We start from the raw sequence: 18,463 nt of genomic DNA, 5'->3' as shown, positions 1-18,463 counted from the left end.
CCAGTTTGACCTGTGATCCAGATCGATCTTTGGTTTGTTGACATGGTCTTACAGCACTAGGTTCATGTAGGTCACGGGTTTGAATCTCCTCAAAGGAATTTTCCACCCTTATGGGTGAGGGGGAGTGTTGAGTGTGGTGTTATCCGCCTCCACTCCCAGGTGTGCTCATGTATCGTGCTCCAGTTCGTCTTGTGATGCTCTTATAGTCATAGTTGCGTCTTCCCCATCAGACCGGTCTTTTGGGATAAATGGTTGTCAACAATATATTCCAATTGAATAATTTAAGAAGATGATCCAATATACCACCAAAACTAATTTGAGTTTCGATGGATCCAAGGTTAAGAGGAGCAAAGAAAAAAAAAAAAAACAAAAGACCCTTTGCTCGATTTCTTAGCTCTCCATTGTCGAACTGAGAATAGTTTAAGAAAATCAGATCAAGATAAGAGCATCTATATATTACATTGCCCTGTTATGAGAATTGAGCTTGGAATTACTATAATGTACAAGGCTAACTAAACCTACCCATAGTTTGAGATGTTCAAAACTAGTAGTCCTGACTTAAGAACATAACTAAAATTTCGATTTCTCTGCAAATCCGAGAGAGATATTTGACGAGGTATGTCTTTTGATGAGGACTTAAGTAGTCAGTCAAAAGTTCATGTCAGCTGAAAGCTTGCAGAATGATCGGATATTGAAACATTTTGAGCTCTCAAATTCCATTCTTTAGATAATAAACCAGAAATGTTAGAGATCAAATAATTTAGATTTTGAGGACCCAACGACAGACAAAATTTAAAATAAAATTAGTAAACTAAGCCATTTTACAGAACCAGAAATGTTAGAAATCAAATAAAATGTACTTACATCTAGTAAGCAATATCTTTGAAATGGAATAACAAAGCTTGCAGAATGTAAGTATGGGGATGCGATGACCCTTGCAACTCTGAGATCTCCACTTGATCTTCCCAATTACTAGATCGTCTTAAATCTATAGACAAATTATCTGGGATCAAATTCGATTGGGTCCTTCAAAATGTCAAAAGATCCGAGAAAAGTTATATAGAATTTCACGGTTCTAAATTCTAACACTCGACGTGAATTCAATTTCTTCACTGAGATTTATTACTAGTGTGCAGGGAAATTGGGCGCCCTGCAAAGAAATCCAAGACAGCAATCTCAAGATCCTCGACCGAATACTTGATGTACCTCTTTGGGTGCTCCCCATCCGCTATACGACTCCTAAACCGGTCTAGAAAAGATCGATAAGCAGGAATCAGCTTCTTGGATATAGACATCAGAAGGTCCTCTCGAAGTTGAGGATCGGGTACTGACCATGTCGCTTGAACCCGATGAGCTTCTTCAAACTTTGAATTAAAAGTCTTCAACCTTTTCCCCAACGTCGATTTTGAGACCCCAGACGAGAATCTCCATCTCACATGTGACTCTTTATCTCTTAAGCAGTACAGAATCCTATCCCATGCCAATTTTTCATAGCTCACCGCCTCTTGCCTGAATCTTGGTGTTAGCTTCCTCATGATGATGTCGTCTCCGATCATCTTGGAGAGCTCGGGAGATCCTTTAATCTTTTGAATGATATGGTGTAAATTGTTCATGAGAAAAATATTAGACAGAGAAGCATCATTGTAGTACCTAGACTTCTCCTTCAACTTGAGTTGTAAGTGCGAAATGACCAAAAGTAGATGGAGGGCTAATAACGATTGATTCTCCGGATCAGGGAAATTGATATCTGGGATTGTTGGATAATCAGAAATCGCATAATCAGATACAAAGATGATGTAATTCATCACACACCTTGTCAAAGGATGAATTCTCCCTCCGGGTTCTGGAGTTGTCGATTGATCTTGCAATACCACACTCGCGAAGTTCAAAAGTGTCTCTCTTGCTGTCTCGGCGAGACTTGATATTATCTTAACACCCTGAACTTGAATTGGTTCCGACAAATTCGATCCAAATACTGCAATCACGTTGGAGAGAAGGTCAAATAGTGTGTTGAGAAGATCTAGTATCTTGAAGAGCTTCTCTGTTGGTCGTGGATTAATAGTACTTATCATGTCGGAAAAATTAAAGAGTTGGATCGTGGGGCCTTTGATGGTTTCCATGAAGCAAGCATCATTGGCGGCGGCACGAAGACCTTCACCTTCAAAGATTTTCTCACAGACCCATCTCTCACTTGCTAAGAGAATTCGAACGCATACTTTTGACAGTCTTATCCACCTTCGAATCTTTGCTTCTAATGCATCCCATTCTATTCCTTGAACGTCACCTATGTTAAGCTTCTCAATCCAAATGTGGTGAATGCTAGCAGCAACGACAGGTTTACGGACACTCACATAGACTTCTATACACTCATTTTGATATCCAGCAGTGATCATCCTTTCAACAATACTATGGATTTCGTCGATTGCTTCTGAATGGTTTAGACCAATCTCAAGTATACTATTTGCCGAACGATAACTAGTACCACGTGAAACTTCATCTTCATCTTTATATTCATATTCTAAGTATCCTTCGTTGATGGATTCACCAGCAGTTTTGAAACCAGCACTACTTTCAGTTCCAAAGCTTGAACGGGGTGAAGAATTCGGAGTGATAAGTGCATCGATTTCAGTAAAAGAGCTTGAGCGATTTGAAGAATTTATAAGCATGTCAACGTTGGTTTCAATTGGATTGGTATGAGTGGTGATCATCATCAATATGTTATGGAATTCATATTTGAGCTGCTCCATGGCGATCTTACTAGTGGATCATATCATACATTCTCTTTCTACTAATGCTTCGAATTCTATGGTGGCGCTGCTCTTCTCCATTGATTCCATTGATTCTACTCCCTCAAAGCTGTCAAAGTTGAAAATCTAAGGAAAAAAATGTTGAAATCTACTTTGTTATTTGAGAGAAATTCTAGTCTTGCAAGGCAACTGGGGTCATTATTTGAGATAAATTTGACTTTTGACCTTTCTAAGCTGCCTTGCAGTTTTTTTATGGTTGTTGGCTGTGGAATATGAAATCTAAGTTTCTCATTTACTTTTCAATAGACCACTCCTCTCTACTAAATTATAGGAAGAGAGAAAAGTTTGGTTGGTTTTTAGTAATTTTTTTTAAAAACTTAATAAGGGATTTTAAATTAAATTTTTAGGCTTTTGTTGTTCAGTTGCTAGGATTTTTTTTAGGTGGCAAACTGTAGGTAATAGTTAGGTTGAAGAGCTTGAAAATAACTGATTTGGATAAAAAATTCAAGAGTGTTTTTTTTTTTTAATTTTTTTTTCATATTAGGGGTTGAAGAAAAAGGCATTTAGATCATTTTTATTAGTCTTTGAAAGAAAACCTAAGTCAAGGGATAATGTCATTATTTTAAAAAAGTTGGGTATCTCAAATATTCACCAACACTCCTACATGGAAAATGATCTCATTACCTTTTGTTTGGGTTGAGAGAAGAGAAACCCATTAAGAGAAGACAAGACAAACTCAGTTTCTGTCCACCGTGTTTGGATTGACAGAAGAGAAATTGGGACAACTTTGGAATTTTAACCTGTCTTAAAAGAGACCTAGGATTGCTGTGGAATTTTCTTTGAAGATTTTTTTTTTTATAAATGTGGTATGCTTGTAAATTCAATCTTGTAATGTCTTAAGGGCTTTTCTTTTGTTGCTTTGGTAAGTCTTCTAGACTTTTAAGGTATAGTATACTATTTATTCTTAAATTAAAGAGATGTGAAAACCTGAAGCTCTTTGTACGCTCGTTGACGCGGCAGTGCATAGACCATAGATCTTTTTCTTCGAGATACACAAGGAAAAAAATCTATGGTTCTATGCACCGCCAAGTTAGGGAGCGTACAAAGAGCATCATGTTTTGGGGCGTCAGTGTATCATTAGACTAAATTAAATATTCTAATATGTTCAACTTGATTATTTTGGAGTCTAACTTCCAAAGGTATCCGGATGTAGGCTTTTGGTGTCAGATAATAGCATTATATACAGAAAAATCTACGAATTTCATTTTTCATGGCATGCCAAAAAGAAGAATTTGATTCAATAGTTGTACAAGTTGATAAAGTTGCCATTCATTGGACATGACGGATCATAATCTAAAATAGTTAATATTGAAGTTGCGCAAACTAATTTATTCTTGAATGGAATAAATCAACCTCTCCCGTAACAAGGAACATGTCATCTTGAGATACGAGATGAGAGGACATGAGTATGAGTCTATCTCTGAAGTTGGGTAATGATGTTTGAGTTTGTTATCCCATCTCAATACCTGCAGAGTCAAAACTAGAAGTCGGATTGGTGGGCACACAAATTGAATTATTGAGGTGGGAATATGACCAATTCTTAAAGTTATAACTCGGTGCCAGCAATCATGCAATAATTATGAAAAACTTGGAAAATAATAGCAAATCATGAGGTAAGCTACTTAAGAACAACAAATTTCCGTACTACACATTGAGTGACTTGGGCATTGGGGTGTTTTTGTAGGTACATCCCTTGATGCTTTAAGAACTTGGATCGAGGTCTTGATAAAATCTATGGGTGATGTACCATATACCTGGATTCAGTTCCCACCACTACCGAGTTATGATCTCATTAAAGATATATAGCCTTACCGTTAAAAAAAGAAGCAAATTTTCATTACAAATCCAAAGGCAAATTGTAGATTTTTGACTCTACGATTTGGTGTCATCCATGCGATAGTAACCAGAAAGCTACACTCAAAGATGGAACGATGAGAAGGGGACTCCAGAAAATCAGCGGTCAGATTGAACAACTGTTATACAATGTTTGAATTCTAGAACCAGGACTCAAAAGATCCAACAGAGACACATCCTTCACTAGTGCTACCACCCGATCCTCTGGTAGCACGAGACAATGCATTGGTGTGCAAATTATTTATTTATTTAGTTTTAAATCAACGCAAAAGGAAAGACTGGGTGAATTATGGGCATTGCCCAATTCTGTTTGGATGTGTCGCAGCTGGCACATTTTTACGTGTTCATCGAGAGGTCTTAATGTAATTTATGAAGTATGCTTACTTTTTCATAGTAGTGTTTTTGAAGGAAAGGAAGACGATTTCCATATTATTATCCTTAATATAAAATCTCCATTGTTCCCTTTTTATTCCAATTTCAAGGATTGCAGCTGAATTTTTGTTAATTGAAGATCTTGAATCAAGATTATTACAGTTTCAAATGTTGCATGATCACATTTCGTTTGAACATGCCAACTTGCTAAGTTGTCAAGGTTTGTGAGAGTTGATACCACAACTCACATTCACCCTCTATATACTGACCATAAACTCTCTTGTCTATCAAGTAAAAAACAATCATCTTATTGTTTGACATTGCAGGACAGGCATCTTAGTTGCAACTCATGTTTTATGATTCTGCCGACAAGTGTAGTACCCATGTACAGCATGTTGGAGTCTAAACTTCCAAAAGAATCCGAGCGAAGCCATTTTGTGTCAGATAATTTCCTTATATACAGCAAAATCTAAAAAAAAAAATTTCATGGCATGCCAAAAAGAAGAAAATGATTCAATTGTTGCACAAGTCTGACAAAGTTTCCATTGTGATTTATTTTAGATCATGGTCCTTCATGTGCAATGAATATCCATTGTGTATCTTTCATTTCTCTCTTTTGGGAAATGGTATCCCTTGTGATTTATTTCATTCCAAGTATGGGTTGCCACAGATGAACACAGCACTAAAAAGAAGTTTTTGAACTAAATATCCATATACTTGAACATGAAATAAACATAGTTTATGTACCTAAGGATGTGGACTCTAAATGGCTAATGAAGTCACCCTCAAGCTCGTAAAGAATATCGAACTCAATCTTACACCAACCCATAGATTGAGATGTTCAAAACTAGCAGTCCTGATTTAAGGATGATGATGATTTAGGTGTTTCAGGACCTAGAAACCACTCAAAAGTTCAGATCAGCTAAAACCTTGCAGAGTGATCTGTTATTTAAACAGTTCGAGATTTTAAATCCAATTCTTTAATGGAATGAACAAGAAAAGTTAGAAATCATATAAAAGGAATTGGATCAATGATTTAGTTTCCCTGTTTGAGAAATGGTATCTCGTGTAGTTTATTTAATTCGGGGGTAAAAAAATTTGCGGATAAAAAGTAGATTTAGAAGTATATATTCAAATACACGATCATGGAGTCTATATGGTTAACCATATCGGCCATAGTTTGGGATGTTCAAAACTAGTAGTCCTAATATAAGAATGGAATAAAAAAAAAATGTCAAGTTCTCCGCAAATCCAAGTGAGATATGTGACAGAGGTAATTAAATTTTGGATAGAGGACTTAGTAGTCTCAGGACATAGAAACCACTCAAAAGTTCATATCAGCTTAAACCTTGTGTGGTGGGAAGCTGTGTGCCCTTCAAAGAAATCCAAGATAGCGATCTCAAGATCCTCAACCGAGTACTTGATATACATCTCTGGGTGCTTCCAACTCTCTATGTGGACCTTAAACTGGCCTAGAAAAGATCGATAAGTAGGAATCAGCTTCTCTGATATAGATATCTGAAGTTCCTCTCGAAGTTGAGGATTGGCTACTAACCATGTCGCCTGAACCCGATGAACTTCTTCAAACATTGAATTAAACCTCTTAAACCTCTCTTTTAACAGTGACTTCGAGACCCCAGATGAGAAGCATCTTCTCACATGCAGCCCTTCTCTTAAGAAGTTTAAAATCCTGACCCATGCAAAATTTTCATAGCTCTTTGATTCTTCCCTAACTCTTTGTGTTGACTTCCTCATGAAGTTGTTATCTTCGATCATCTTATGGAGCTTGGGAGATTCCTTAACCTTCTGAACAATGTAGTGTATATTGTTCATGAGGAAAATGTGAGACAGAGAAGCATCTTTGTAGTACTTAGACTTGATCTCCAACTTGGATTGTAGGAACTCAATGATCAAAAGCAGATGAAGAGCTAATGGGGAATGATGATTGATATCTGGGTCTGTTTGATCACCTAAGATTAGTGATCCCATCATGGTTCCGACCTAAACAAATCCATCAAGGTCTGCTTGTAATCAGACACCAAAATGACGAAATTCATTACATACTTTGTCAAGGGGTGGATTCTCCCTCCAGGTGCTGGAGACTTCGAACGATAGCGTAGCACCATATTTGAAAATTCCAAAAGCATCTCTCTTGAAGTCTCCGCAAGACTCGATAGTAACTCAGCAGCCTGAACTCGAACATGTTCCAATGATTTTGATCCGAATAGTACATCCACTTCGGGCAGAAGGTCAGATAGTGCATCATGGAGATCTAGTATCTTGAAGAGCTTCTCGGGCGGTCGCCGACTAATACTAAGCGCTTCGATGAAATTGAAGAGCTGAATCACTGGGCCTTTAACGGTTTCCAGGAAGCAAGCATCAGTGGTCTCGGCACCGAGACCTTCACCTTCAAAGATTTGCTCACAAAGCCGCTTCTCGCTTGCAAACACAACCTGAATGGATACCTTAGCCGCTAGTATGCACCGTCGGATCCTTGTTTCAAATGCATCCCATTCTAGTCTCAGAGCATCACGTATGCTAAGCTTCTCAATCCCAAGGCGGTTGATGCTAGATTCGACCATAGGTTTATGAACACTTACGTAGACTTGTATACATTCACGTTGATATCCACTGGCAATCATTGTTCCAATGATACTGCGAAGATCGTAGATCACTTCCAATGGGATCAGATCAATGTCATGCATAGTAATTGCCGATCGATAACTAGTAGTACTACGTGTAACTTCATCTTCAAGGTAGCCTTCTATGGTGGATTCATGAGCAGTTTTGAAATCAGCAGTAGTTTCAGTTACAGAACTCCATGAAGTTGGAGAATTCGGTTCGGTCTCAATTGGATTGGTGCGAGTGATAAGTATGTTATGGAATTCATCTTCTAGCCGAGAAGGTTTGAAATCACCACTACTTTCAGCTATAGTAGTTGAAGAATTTGAATCAATAAACGCATTAGTTTCAATTGGATTGGTTTGGGTGTGAGCATAAGCAATCAGTATGTTTCGGAATTCATTTTTGAGCCGACCAATGGGGATCTGTGTCGAACTCTTGATCTTATTATGATCACTGGATATAGAAACCGACTTCATTTGGATCTCATCAATGGTGTATAAGTATTGATCAGCTTCTTGTCGATATTCATCGAATAGCGTAGGCTCTCTTGCTTCTATTGACACTGGGGAGTCCCATCTTAAGATTAGCTTCTCGTCAGCATTGTATTCTATAGCGTCGTTTATCTCTAGCGATTCCATGGCAGAAAAACAGCTTCTCAGAGCTGTAAAGCTAAAACTCTTGTTAGAATACAAACAACACTTGTGTTCTTTTTATTGTTGTTGTTGTGGTGGTGGTGGTGGAGGCTGGGGAGAGAGAGACTGTGATAACTACTTGTTAGAATACAAACAACAGTACAAGTGGTTGTTATTATCACTATTATTATTATTTAATATTTTTATGATAAATTATGATCTTGCAAGGAAGCTATGAAATTTGTCTGAATCTGAATTCCTGAAGTCTTTTGAAGACCACTTTGTGAGGCAAACGGATCTTCTGAAGCCTTTTCATTATGACATAGGGATGTTGACATTAGAACAAGGAAAAAAAAAAACAAAAACAAAAACAAAAACAAAACCTCAGCCCTCAATGATTCATGGCCTAGAAGAGATTTAAAAATAAATAAATAACCATTTTTTATCAAAAAATACTAACATTTTACTGATTCTAATATATCAAATACGTGGTCCTAATGGGGAAATAATTTTCTTTTGAGCATAGCTTTCTGGTTAGTATCTCACGGACGATGCCAAATTGAAGAAGCAAAAAATCGACAATTTGCTTAGGAGGTGTCACTTTATAACCCAAAATTCCTTCTTGTCATTTTCATTTTATTTTCCATTATGGGTCCACATGTTTGCATTCTAAAACCAGAACTCAAAAGACCCAAGGAAGCGAAAACAGTATTATATATTTTGTTAACAAAGAAGAAATATTTCCGTGGCCTGTCTTTATTACAAAGCGACAAATATGCTGCTTGCTTGTTTTCAAGCGGCAAATTCTTTGCTTGTTTATTTCAAAGCCATGGATTCATTTTTTTGATTAATTGTTTCAAATTCTTTGCTTGTTTGAAGTGCCAACTTAGCTAAGTTGGTAAAAGCATCTGTGAAGTTTTGATCCCACAACCTAGATTCAAATCTCGTTGAACCCACCTTCACGTTGACTACTAACCACTTTGCTTGCCTAGCGAGTAAAAAAGAAAAATCATGTAACAACAGAGTTCAGTGTGAGATACAAAAAACGCTTCACTTTTGGTAGAACAAGAGTGCTCAATTTTATTTTATTATTCTAAAATCTTTATAACTTAAGTTACTGATTTATGTTCTCTTTATATGGTTGGATTACTGATTAAGTTTTTATAATTTGACATATATAGAGCAAAATATATTAGAAGTACGCTTTATACTCCAATTGAATAATTTAACATCACGATCCATAGTTCTAGCAAAACTAATTTAAGTTGCCACAGATTTAATCTTTTGAGAAGCAATGACAAAAAACGAGACCCTTCTTTGCTAGCTACTATAATTCCCGTAAGTGTGTGGAATCTTATGGTTAACTATAATTCACGTTAAGTGTGTGGAGTCTATATGGTTAATTATGTCGCGCTCGAGCTCATAGAGACGTATCAAACTTGATCTTACACTTACCCATAGTTTGAGACATTCAAAACTAGTAGTTCTGATTTAAGAGCGGACTCAAATTGTCGAGTTCTCCGCATATCCCAGTGAGATATGTGACATAGGTTTATGTCTTTTGATATGGACTATAGTAGGCTAAGGACCTAGAAGATATCAGATGAAACCTTGCAGAGTGATCTGTTAGTGAAAAAGTTTGAGCACTCTATAATGGGATGAACTAGAAAAATTAAAAATCAAATAATTTTGAGGACTCTATATGTCGAAGAAATCGGCAATAGAATTAATACACCACCAATTTGCCGAAATTCAAGTAAAGCTTTCTGAATTTGTCTCAACTCCTCTAGATTTCATGTGTCGAAAATTCGTATCTACAACTGACTTGCTATTTTTATCAGGAAATCTACTAAATTTAGTGAGAAAAATTGCTTATAGATATATGAAGATACACTAATTTAGAACAAATCTTGTATGAAAAAAATGAAACAAAATCTGAAATGGAATAAAAAATCAAAACACTTTGTTTACATAATGGAAGTATTTTCACCTGATCTTCCCAATTACTTGATCGTCTTAAATCCACAAAAAATTATCTATGATCGAATTTGATTGGGCTCTTGAAGAAGTCGAGAAAATTCTAGTTCATAAGAACACAAAATTTACCTAAATATTCCCTAAAAAATTAAACAATTTCACCTACATGAACTCAATTTCTTCACTGGAATCTCTTTGCTGTGTGTTCGAGTTGTAGAATTGTTGCAAATGGAAATTGAACAACTAATAAAAACTTTGGTGAACAAAGTTTGTTCCATAGGGACAATAGTTAATTTGGATTTTCTTTCGAATCGAAACCAAAACAAATTTTTTGGAAAACAAATTAAAAACAGAGAAGAGAAATTGCAGTTAAGAAGTAGAATAAAATTGAAATAGGAATTGAAATTAAAGCAATGTAAAAAGTAGAAAGAACAAATCAACCTTTGCAAGTTAACTTGAAAATCGAAACAATTCTAATTTGATCTCAATCCACACAACAAACCATTATTCGTGGATTGAAGGATAATTCAGTTAAGTCTTATAAATGAATCCAAAGTATATGTGATTAGTGAATTAAGATGGTATTATCAGATTTCTATCTCAAGTTGTCACTAAGCATGAGTAAGCTTGATCTTATCTAAGCATGAATCATCAAAGTGAGAGCAATCAATACAAATTGGATAATCCAAACTTAATAAACTTCATACAAACACAATTAAAATAAGTATAATAGAATTACTTAAATAAAATCAAGAAAGGCTCGTTCCATCATTATTGATCTCTCTATGGAGAATCTAGTTGCTCATTGCGAGGAACTAGCTGCAACAATAGTAAAATGGAGAAAGTATGGTGGAGAAGATGATGAGAAAATTTTGTGTTGCACTTTGATTCCAAGCTTGAAAGTAAATTAAGAACTAGATTAAGGTTACAAGAAGAAATACAGAAGAAAAGAGAAGATATGGCTCTTTTAGTTCTTACTTTAAAAGAACTCTCTCTCTCACAAATAGGAAATATAGAGCAAAATTAGGAAGAAATGAGAGGGACCCCTTCCTTTGGGACAACCCCTCTTTTTATAGTATTTCTTTTCGGGTTTTTGGGTCGAATTTGCTGATAGTTGATTCGAGAAGGGTCCACCGTTGCAACGGCCAAAGAGTTTGGAATGTTCAGCACAAATCTCGAGACACAACTCCTCGAGATTACCATGACGCACCACAAGGGTGCGCTGGCGCTGTGACGTGGCAGAATTGGGGATTGGCTTTTGGCTGGCTGCTCCCATTTGTCTTGAACATTGTAACAAAAGTTGTTACAAAATTATTTGTCTCCGATTTTTGCCCTTTTTACCTGCAAATAGTAAGAAATTTATTAGTTAATTGATTTTGGCACATTTATACAATTTGTGTCTATTTGGGGAAAATACCCATCTAATGTGGATAATTTCTATACAATCATGGTCGCATAATAGACTTTATGGGACCTGATCACTGTGTGGTCAGAAACTGTGCGCCCTTCGAAGAAATCCAACATGGCAATCTCAAGATCCTTGACTGAATACTTCATGTACTTTTTTGGGTGCCTCCCACTCTTTATATAGCCCATAAACTTGCCTAGAAAAGACTGATAATCAAGAATCAACCTCTCTGATATGGATATCCGAATTTCCTCTCGAAGCTGAGGATCAGGTACTGACCATGTCGCCTGAACTTGATGAACTTCTTCAAATATTGAATTAAAGGCCTTAAATTGCCGCTTTAACGCTGACTTCGAGATCCGAGGTGGGGAGCTTCCTCTCACAACTACTCGGTCATATCTTAAGCAGAAGAGAATACTGTTCCATGTCAATCTTTCATAACTTGTTTTCTCTCGCCTGAATTGCCTTGTTAGCGCCCCCAAATTATCTCTGATATTGTCAAGGAGCTCAGGAGATCCTCTAACCTTTTGAACAATGTAGTGTATATTGTTCATAAGGAAGATGTGAGACAGAGAATCATCTATGTAGTAATTAGATTTGTGCACCAATTGGATTTCTAGGAACTGAATGATCGAACGTTGGTGGAGAAATAATGACGATTGATTCTGTAGTTCAGGCAAATTGAGATCTGGGACCTTCGGATCACTATAGATTATATGTGATCTTGCTGATAGGTTCGACCCAAACAACAGTTTCATGTAATCAGATATTAAAAGGATGTAATTCATCCCAAATCTTGTCAAGGGGTGAATTCTCCCTCCAGGTACAGGTGTGTTCAAATCATCATCAAATTCCAAAAGTGTCTCTTTTGCAGTCTTCATGAGACTCAATAGTAACACAGCAACTTGATCTCGAACGGGCTGTTCCAACAAATTCCATCCAAATAGTATATCCATATCAGAGAGAAGGTCAGATAGATCGTCAAAGAGATGTAGTTTCTTGAAGAGCTTCTTGGGCGTTAGTGGATTAATACTTATGTCTTCAGAAAAATATAAGGGCCGGTTCGCAACGCCTTTGATGAAGCAAGCATAATCCTGAAAGATTTGGCCATAGAGCTGCTTCTCTACTGCTAAGAGAAATCGAATGCATACTTTTACCGCTTGTACGCACCTTTGGATCTTTTGTTCTAATACATCCCATTTTAGTCTTTGAACATCACCTATGTCAAACTTGTTGATCCAAATGCGGCAGAAAATAGCAGCAACAACAGGTTTACGAACACTCACATAGACTTGTATACATTCATGTAGATATCCAGCAGTGATCATCCTTTTAGCAATACTACAGAGATCATAAATCACTTCTAAGGGGATAGGATCAATCTCATGGATACTATTTATTGACCAATAACTAGCACTACTATGTGAAACTTCATCTTCATATTCATATTGTAGGTCGATGGATTCATGAGCAGCACTACTTTCAGTTACACAACCCCAGGGAGTTGAAGATTTCGGAGTGATAAGTAGATTGTGGAATTCATTTTCGAACCGAGCATTTCTGAAATCAGCAGCACTACTTTCAGTTACACAACTCGAGCGATTTGAAGAATTTGGACGATAATTATAAACGTGTCTATGTCAAAGTCGGTTTCAATAATTGGATAGGTGTGAGTAGTGCTCATAAGTTTGTTATGGAATTCATCTTTGAGCCAATCCATGGTGATCTTTTTATAGTGGTACTGACTGTGGAGTCTTAGTCTCAAACCAACAGCAACCACGGAAACTTACATATATAGAGATACATGGAGAAATTATTGTTGGGGTGGTGGTTGAGGTTGGAGAGAGAGAGAGGGGGGGGGGGGGGGGGGGGGGGTAGGTGAATTCTTGAAGTCTTTGGAGACCTTGTGAGGAGAGCAGACAGTCCGAAGTTTTTTTTGTTTTTTTAGATTAATGCTGAAGTGACCTCAAGATTGTACCACATATCGCACTTTCCTGATGTGGAAGTATGTAGGAATCATAGATAGTTGATCGCTTCCGAAGGGTTCAGATCAATCTCACAGATACTACCTGTCGATCGATAACTAGTACTATGCGAAACTCTGTTTTCTAGCTAGGTAGGCTTCTTCGGTGGATTCATAAGCAGTTTTGAAATCAGCACTATTTAAGCATGGAATAACTGTAATCAAGTTGTTCTCGATCTCATAGCAACTTATCAAACTCAATTGGACAACTACCCATTGTTTGAAATTGTCAAACTAGTAGTCCTAATTCAAGTAAACAAACTGATCATTAACATAAATCACATCTAAAGTTGGAGGGGAAACCTTAAAATTTACTCAATCAACATATATGATATATAGTTCATAAGCTAAACTATCCTAGTTATGATTTCAATACTCAGATCTACAAGTACCCTTGCAATATTTATCAGAAAATCTGCTAAATTTAGTGAGGAAAATTACTCATAGATATATGAAGGTACAATAGTTTGGAACAAAATTTAAGATGGAATTACAAATCAAAACACTTTGGTTTTAGAATGGAAGTATGTGAGTGCAATGACCCTGGCTACTCTGAGATCTCCACGTGATCTTCCCAATTACTCGATCGTCTTAAATCTACAAAAAATTATTTGGGATCAAATTCAATTGGGTCTTTGAAGAATTCAAGAATTTCGAGAAAAGTAATAGAATTTCACCTGGGTTCTAAATGCTAGCACTCAACCTGAACTCAATTTCTTCACTGGGATTTCACCCTTGGAAGAAATCCAAGACAGCAATCTCAAGATCATCGCCCGAATACTTGATGTTCATCTTTGGGAGGTTCCATCTTTTTATATGGGAACAATACCGGCTTAGAAAAGATCGATAAGATGGAATCAATTTCCCTGATAGACATCCGAAGTTCCTCTCGAACCTGAGGATCATGTATTAACCATGTCGCCTGAACCCGATGAACTTCTTCAAACATTGAATTAAAGGTCTTAAACCTCTCTTTTAACACCCTCATAGAGACCAACCCTTTGTTTCCCACATGTAGACCTTCAGAACTTAAGCAACATAGAATCCTTGCCCATGTCGATCTTTCATAGTTCATTGCCTCTTGCCATAATTTCGATTTTAGATTCCTCTTGAGGTAATCATTTCCAATCATCTTAAAGATCTCTGGAGATCCTTCAACCTTGTGAATAATGTAGTATATATTGTTCATGAGGAAGATATGAGACAGAGAAGCATCTTTGTAAAACTTAGACTTGCTATCCAAGTTGAATTGTAGGATCTCAATGATCCAAATTAAATGGAGGCCTAATGGAGATTGATTCTCTTGATCAGTGAAATCTATTTCTGGGGCTGTTGGATCACCAGATAATAGTGAATCCGTTGATGGGTTCGACACAATCAATTCCATCAAGGTTTCACTGTAATCAGATATCAAACAGACAATGGAATTCATCACATACCTTGTCAAGGGATGAATATTCCCTCCAGGTATTGGAGTAATCCTAACAACACTATGCACCATGTTATTAACGAACTCTAACAGCGCCCCCTTTGCAGCCTTGGCAAGACTCGATACTATCACATCAGCCTCAACTCGAACATATTCCGACAAATTTGATCCAAAAAATACCACATTCACATAGGTGAGAAAGTCAGTTAACGTTCTATGGAGATCTAGTATCATAAAGAGCTCCACGAACGATCTAATACTTATAGTTTCGGGGAAATTGAAGAGCTGGATCATGGAGTCTTTAACAGTTTCCATGAAGCAAGTGTTAGTGGCGACGGTGGTGCCAAGACCTTGACCTTCGAAGATTTGCTGACAGAGCCGCTTCTCTCCTGCAAAGAGAAGGTGAACGCATCCTTTCGCTGCCCGTATCCATTCTAACATCTGAACATGATCCATGTCTATGCCAAGCTTCTCGATCCCAAGTCGGAGGAATCTAGCATCCATGATAGGTTTACGAACACTAACATAGACTTGTATAAACTCATCTAGGTATCCAGCAGTGATCATCCTTTCAGCAATACTATGGATACAGTAGATTGCTTCCCAAAGAATCAAATCAATCACACCGAGACTATTTGTCGATGGATTACTAATATTACTACATTCTTCATGTTCTTCATCTTCTAGGTAGCCTTCTTGGGTGAATTGAGAAAGAGTAGTTTTGAAATCAGCACTACTTTCAGTTGAACAACTTATTGTAGAATTTGAAAGAGAATTCGGACAGATAAGCATGTCAACCTCAGTGTCAATTGAATTGAAGTGAGTGATAAGTATGTTACGGAATTCATCTTGGAGTCGAGCCATGGCGATTTGTATTATCGCCAAATTGTGGATCTTACTAGGAATAGAATGATTATTGGTGGATACAGTAGCGGACGAGTCCATTGAGTACTTTTGGAGGATCTTATCGACAGCACGTAAGTATTGATCAGCTTCTTGTCGATGATCACCATCAAATATCATACGTTCGCTAGCTTTGTCATCCCATCTCAAGATTAGCTTCTCAGCTGTTTCGAATTCTATGAAGGCATTCTTCTCCGGATCGGAAAAAGCTTCTTCTAGAATTTAAGAAAAAAGTTGCAAATTTTTTTAATTTTTATTTTGTTGTTGTTGCTGCTGCTACTGTATGGATTATTATTATTATTATTTATAAAAATTCTGATTATGATTGAGATTTATATGTATCTTGATAACATAAATCTCAGAGATACTTATCCTGAGGATAAATTTCAATTATATTGGATTTTGCATTTTAAGGATTGGGATCATGTGTGTTTTTTCATGACCCTTATGCAATATAAGAGTCGTGATAATATAGTGGACATGACAAGTTCGGGCATCGTAGATCTGAACGCCTCGAGATACACGATTGCATTTCCTCATAAAAAAGTGTATCCCAAGAAAACTGTGTATCTTGAGACATAGATTTATGGTTCCGAATTTGTCCATATGGCAGAGTCATTTGAGTATGCTGCCTCATTATCAGGACTCATAATATAATCAAAATTTTGCTCAAATGGTGGGAGGTGGGAACAGGTCGGATGGATTTCTATCTATTAAATAATAATTTTTAGACGTCGGGGAAAAAGAAACTCCTATTGGCACCCCAACTTTTACTTATCACACCCCAAAGATTTCTTTAGACGACTTGATATTTCAGATTCCACAAATTATTGATTAACCCTATGAAGACTTCTTCAGATATATTAGATTCCACAATTATTGTTGACCCCACAAAGACTTCTTCAGGACTTGATATTTTGATTCCACAAATTATTGATTGACCCCAGCCGGCCTTGCAAGACTAGAATTTCTCACAAATAACAAAATATATAGTAGCGGACGAGTCCATCAAGTACTTTCGGAGGATCTTATCAACAACACGTAAGTATTGATCAGCTTCTTGTCCATCGAATATCATACGTTCGCTAGCTTTGTCATCCCATCTCAAGATTAGCTTCTCAGCTGTTTCGAATTCTATGGAGGCATTCTTCTCCGGTGATTCCATGACCGGAAGAAACTTCTTCTCAGAGCTGTAAAGCTTAGAATTTAAGAAAAAAGTTATAAATTTTTTATTTTTATTTTGTTGTTGTTGTTGCTGCTGCTATGTGCATTATTATTATTATTTATAAGAATTCTGGTTACGTGTAAATTGCAAGGCAGGTGTGCTATGATTGAGATTTTTAAGTATCTTGATAAGACAAATCTCAGAGATATTTATCCCGAAGATAAATCTCAATTATTGGATTTTGCATTTATAAGGTTGGGATCATGTGTTTTTTTCATGAGTCATTATTAGGAATCAAGGGATCTTGACCCTTATATAATATAAGAGTTGTGATAGTATAATTGACATGACAAGTTTGGGAATTGTAGATCTGAACGCCTCAGGATATACGATTGCATTTCCTCATAAAAAAGTGTATCCTGAGGTGTACAGATCTATAATTCCCGAACTTGTTCACATCATGGAGTCATTTGAATATGCTACCTGGCGAGTCATATCATCATGACTCATAATATAATCAAAATTTTGCTCAAATAGTTGGGAGGTGGGAGCAGGTAGGATGGATTTCTATCTATTAAATAATAAATTTTAGATATATCGACAAATAATTAGGAATCAACGAAAAGGGAAAATTAAAAAAAAAAAAAAAAGAAAACTTCTATTGACACCCCAACTCTTACTTATCATGCCCCAATTAAAAATGAAAGAAAATAAGACTTCTTCAAAACACTTGATATTTCAAATTCCACAAATTATTAATTTACCCTACGAAGACTTCTTCAGATATATTAGATTCCACAATTATTGTTTGACCCCACAAAGACTTCTTCAGAAGACTTGATATTTTGATTCCACAAATTATTGATTGACCCCAGCCAGCCTTGCAGGATTAGAATTTCTCACAAATAACAAAATATATAGATTTCTACATAGTTCTTTTAGCTTTAGAGGTCTGATTAGAATCTATGGAGAAGAACAACACTAACACCAAAGAATTCGAAGCTAATGTTCTTAAGATTGCCATCGATCAGCTCAAGGATGAATTCAATAACATACTCGTCATGATTCTACTCACACCAATACAATTATTGGAACTTACTTTGAAATAGACGGGCTTATAATTATCAATCTGAATTCTTCAAATTGCCCAAGTTCTATAACTGACAATAGTGCTGCTGAACATTTTAAAAATGCTTGGCTCCAAGATGAATTCTGATCAGGACCTAGAAAATTGATTCTATGACCTTATTTATAGAGACTTTAAGGCT

The 18,463-nt window shown here is 36.6% G+C and overlaps 2 protein-coding genes and 2 pseudogenes across 3 annotated transcripts; all 4 read right to left on the bottom strand.

Moving 5' to 3' along the window:
• Window positions 1-756: 756 nt before the first annotated feature.
• Window positions 757-2,782, bottom strand: LOC147410325 (exocyst complex component EXO70A1-like). Its single transcript, XM_086440062.1, has one exon. It carries the CDS (start codon window positions 2,745-2,747, stop codon window positions 1,110-1,112), a length of 1,638 nt encoding a protein of 545 aa, XP_086296188.1. The 5' UTR covers window positions 2,748-2,782; the 3' UTR covers window positions 757-1,109.
• A 3,583-nt stretch (window positions 2,783-6,365) lies between these two features.
• On the bottom strand, window positions 6,366-8,296 carry LOC147410324 (exocyst complex component EXO70B1-like; annotated as a pseudogene).
• Window positions 8,297-11,122: 2,826 nt separating this feature from the next.
• On the bottom strand, window positions 11,123-13,530 carry LOC147410323 (exocyst complex component EXO70A1-like). The gene has a single exon (XM_086433882.1). It carries the CDS (start codon window positions 13,001-13,003, stop codon window positions 11,705-11,707), a length of 1,299 nt encoding a protein of 432 aa, XP_086290008.1. The 5' UTR covers window positions 13,004-13,530; the 3' UTR covers window positions 11,123-11,704.
• Window positions 13,531-14,121: 591 nt separating this feature from the next.
• On the bottom strand, window positions 14,122-17,210 carry LOC147410322 (exocyst complex component EXO70B1-like; annotated as a pseudogene). The gene is made up of 3 exons (XR_015176216.1): window positions 17,111-17,210; window positions 14,376-16,161; window positions 14,122-14,295 (listed from the first exon to the last, which is right to left on the bottom strand). The product of XR_015176216.1 is annotated as an exocyst complex component EXO70B1-like (transcript).
• Between the last annotated feature and the right edge of the window lie 1,253 nt (window positions 17,211-18,463).

The sequence above is a fragment of the Akebia trifoliata genome, chromosome 1 (assembly GCF_017979445.1).
Source record: "Akebia trifoliata isolate Shusen 1 chromosome 1, ASM1797944v1, whole genome shotgun sequence".
Classification (NCBI taxonomy): Eukaryota; Viridiplantae; Streptophyta; class Magnoliopsida; order Ranunculales; family Lardizabalaceae; genus Akebia; species Akebia trifoliata.
The sequence above is the reverse complement of the archived record's forward strand: the minus strand, read 5'-3'. Positions and strand labels throughout refer to the sequence as shown.

Coding starts and splice junctions, on each gene's coding strand:
- LOC147410325 (XM_086440062.1), bottom strand. CDS start 2,747: ATGGAGCAGCTCAAATATGAATTCCATAACATATTGATGATGATCACC.
- LOC147410323 (XM_086433882.1), bottom strand. CDS start 13,003: ATGATCACTGCTGGATATCTACATGAATGTATACAAGTCTATGTGAGT.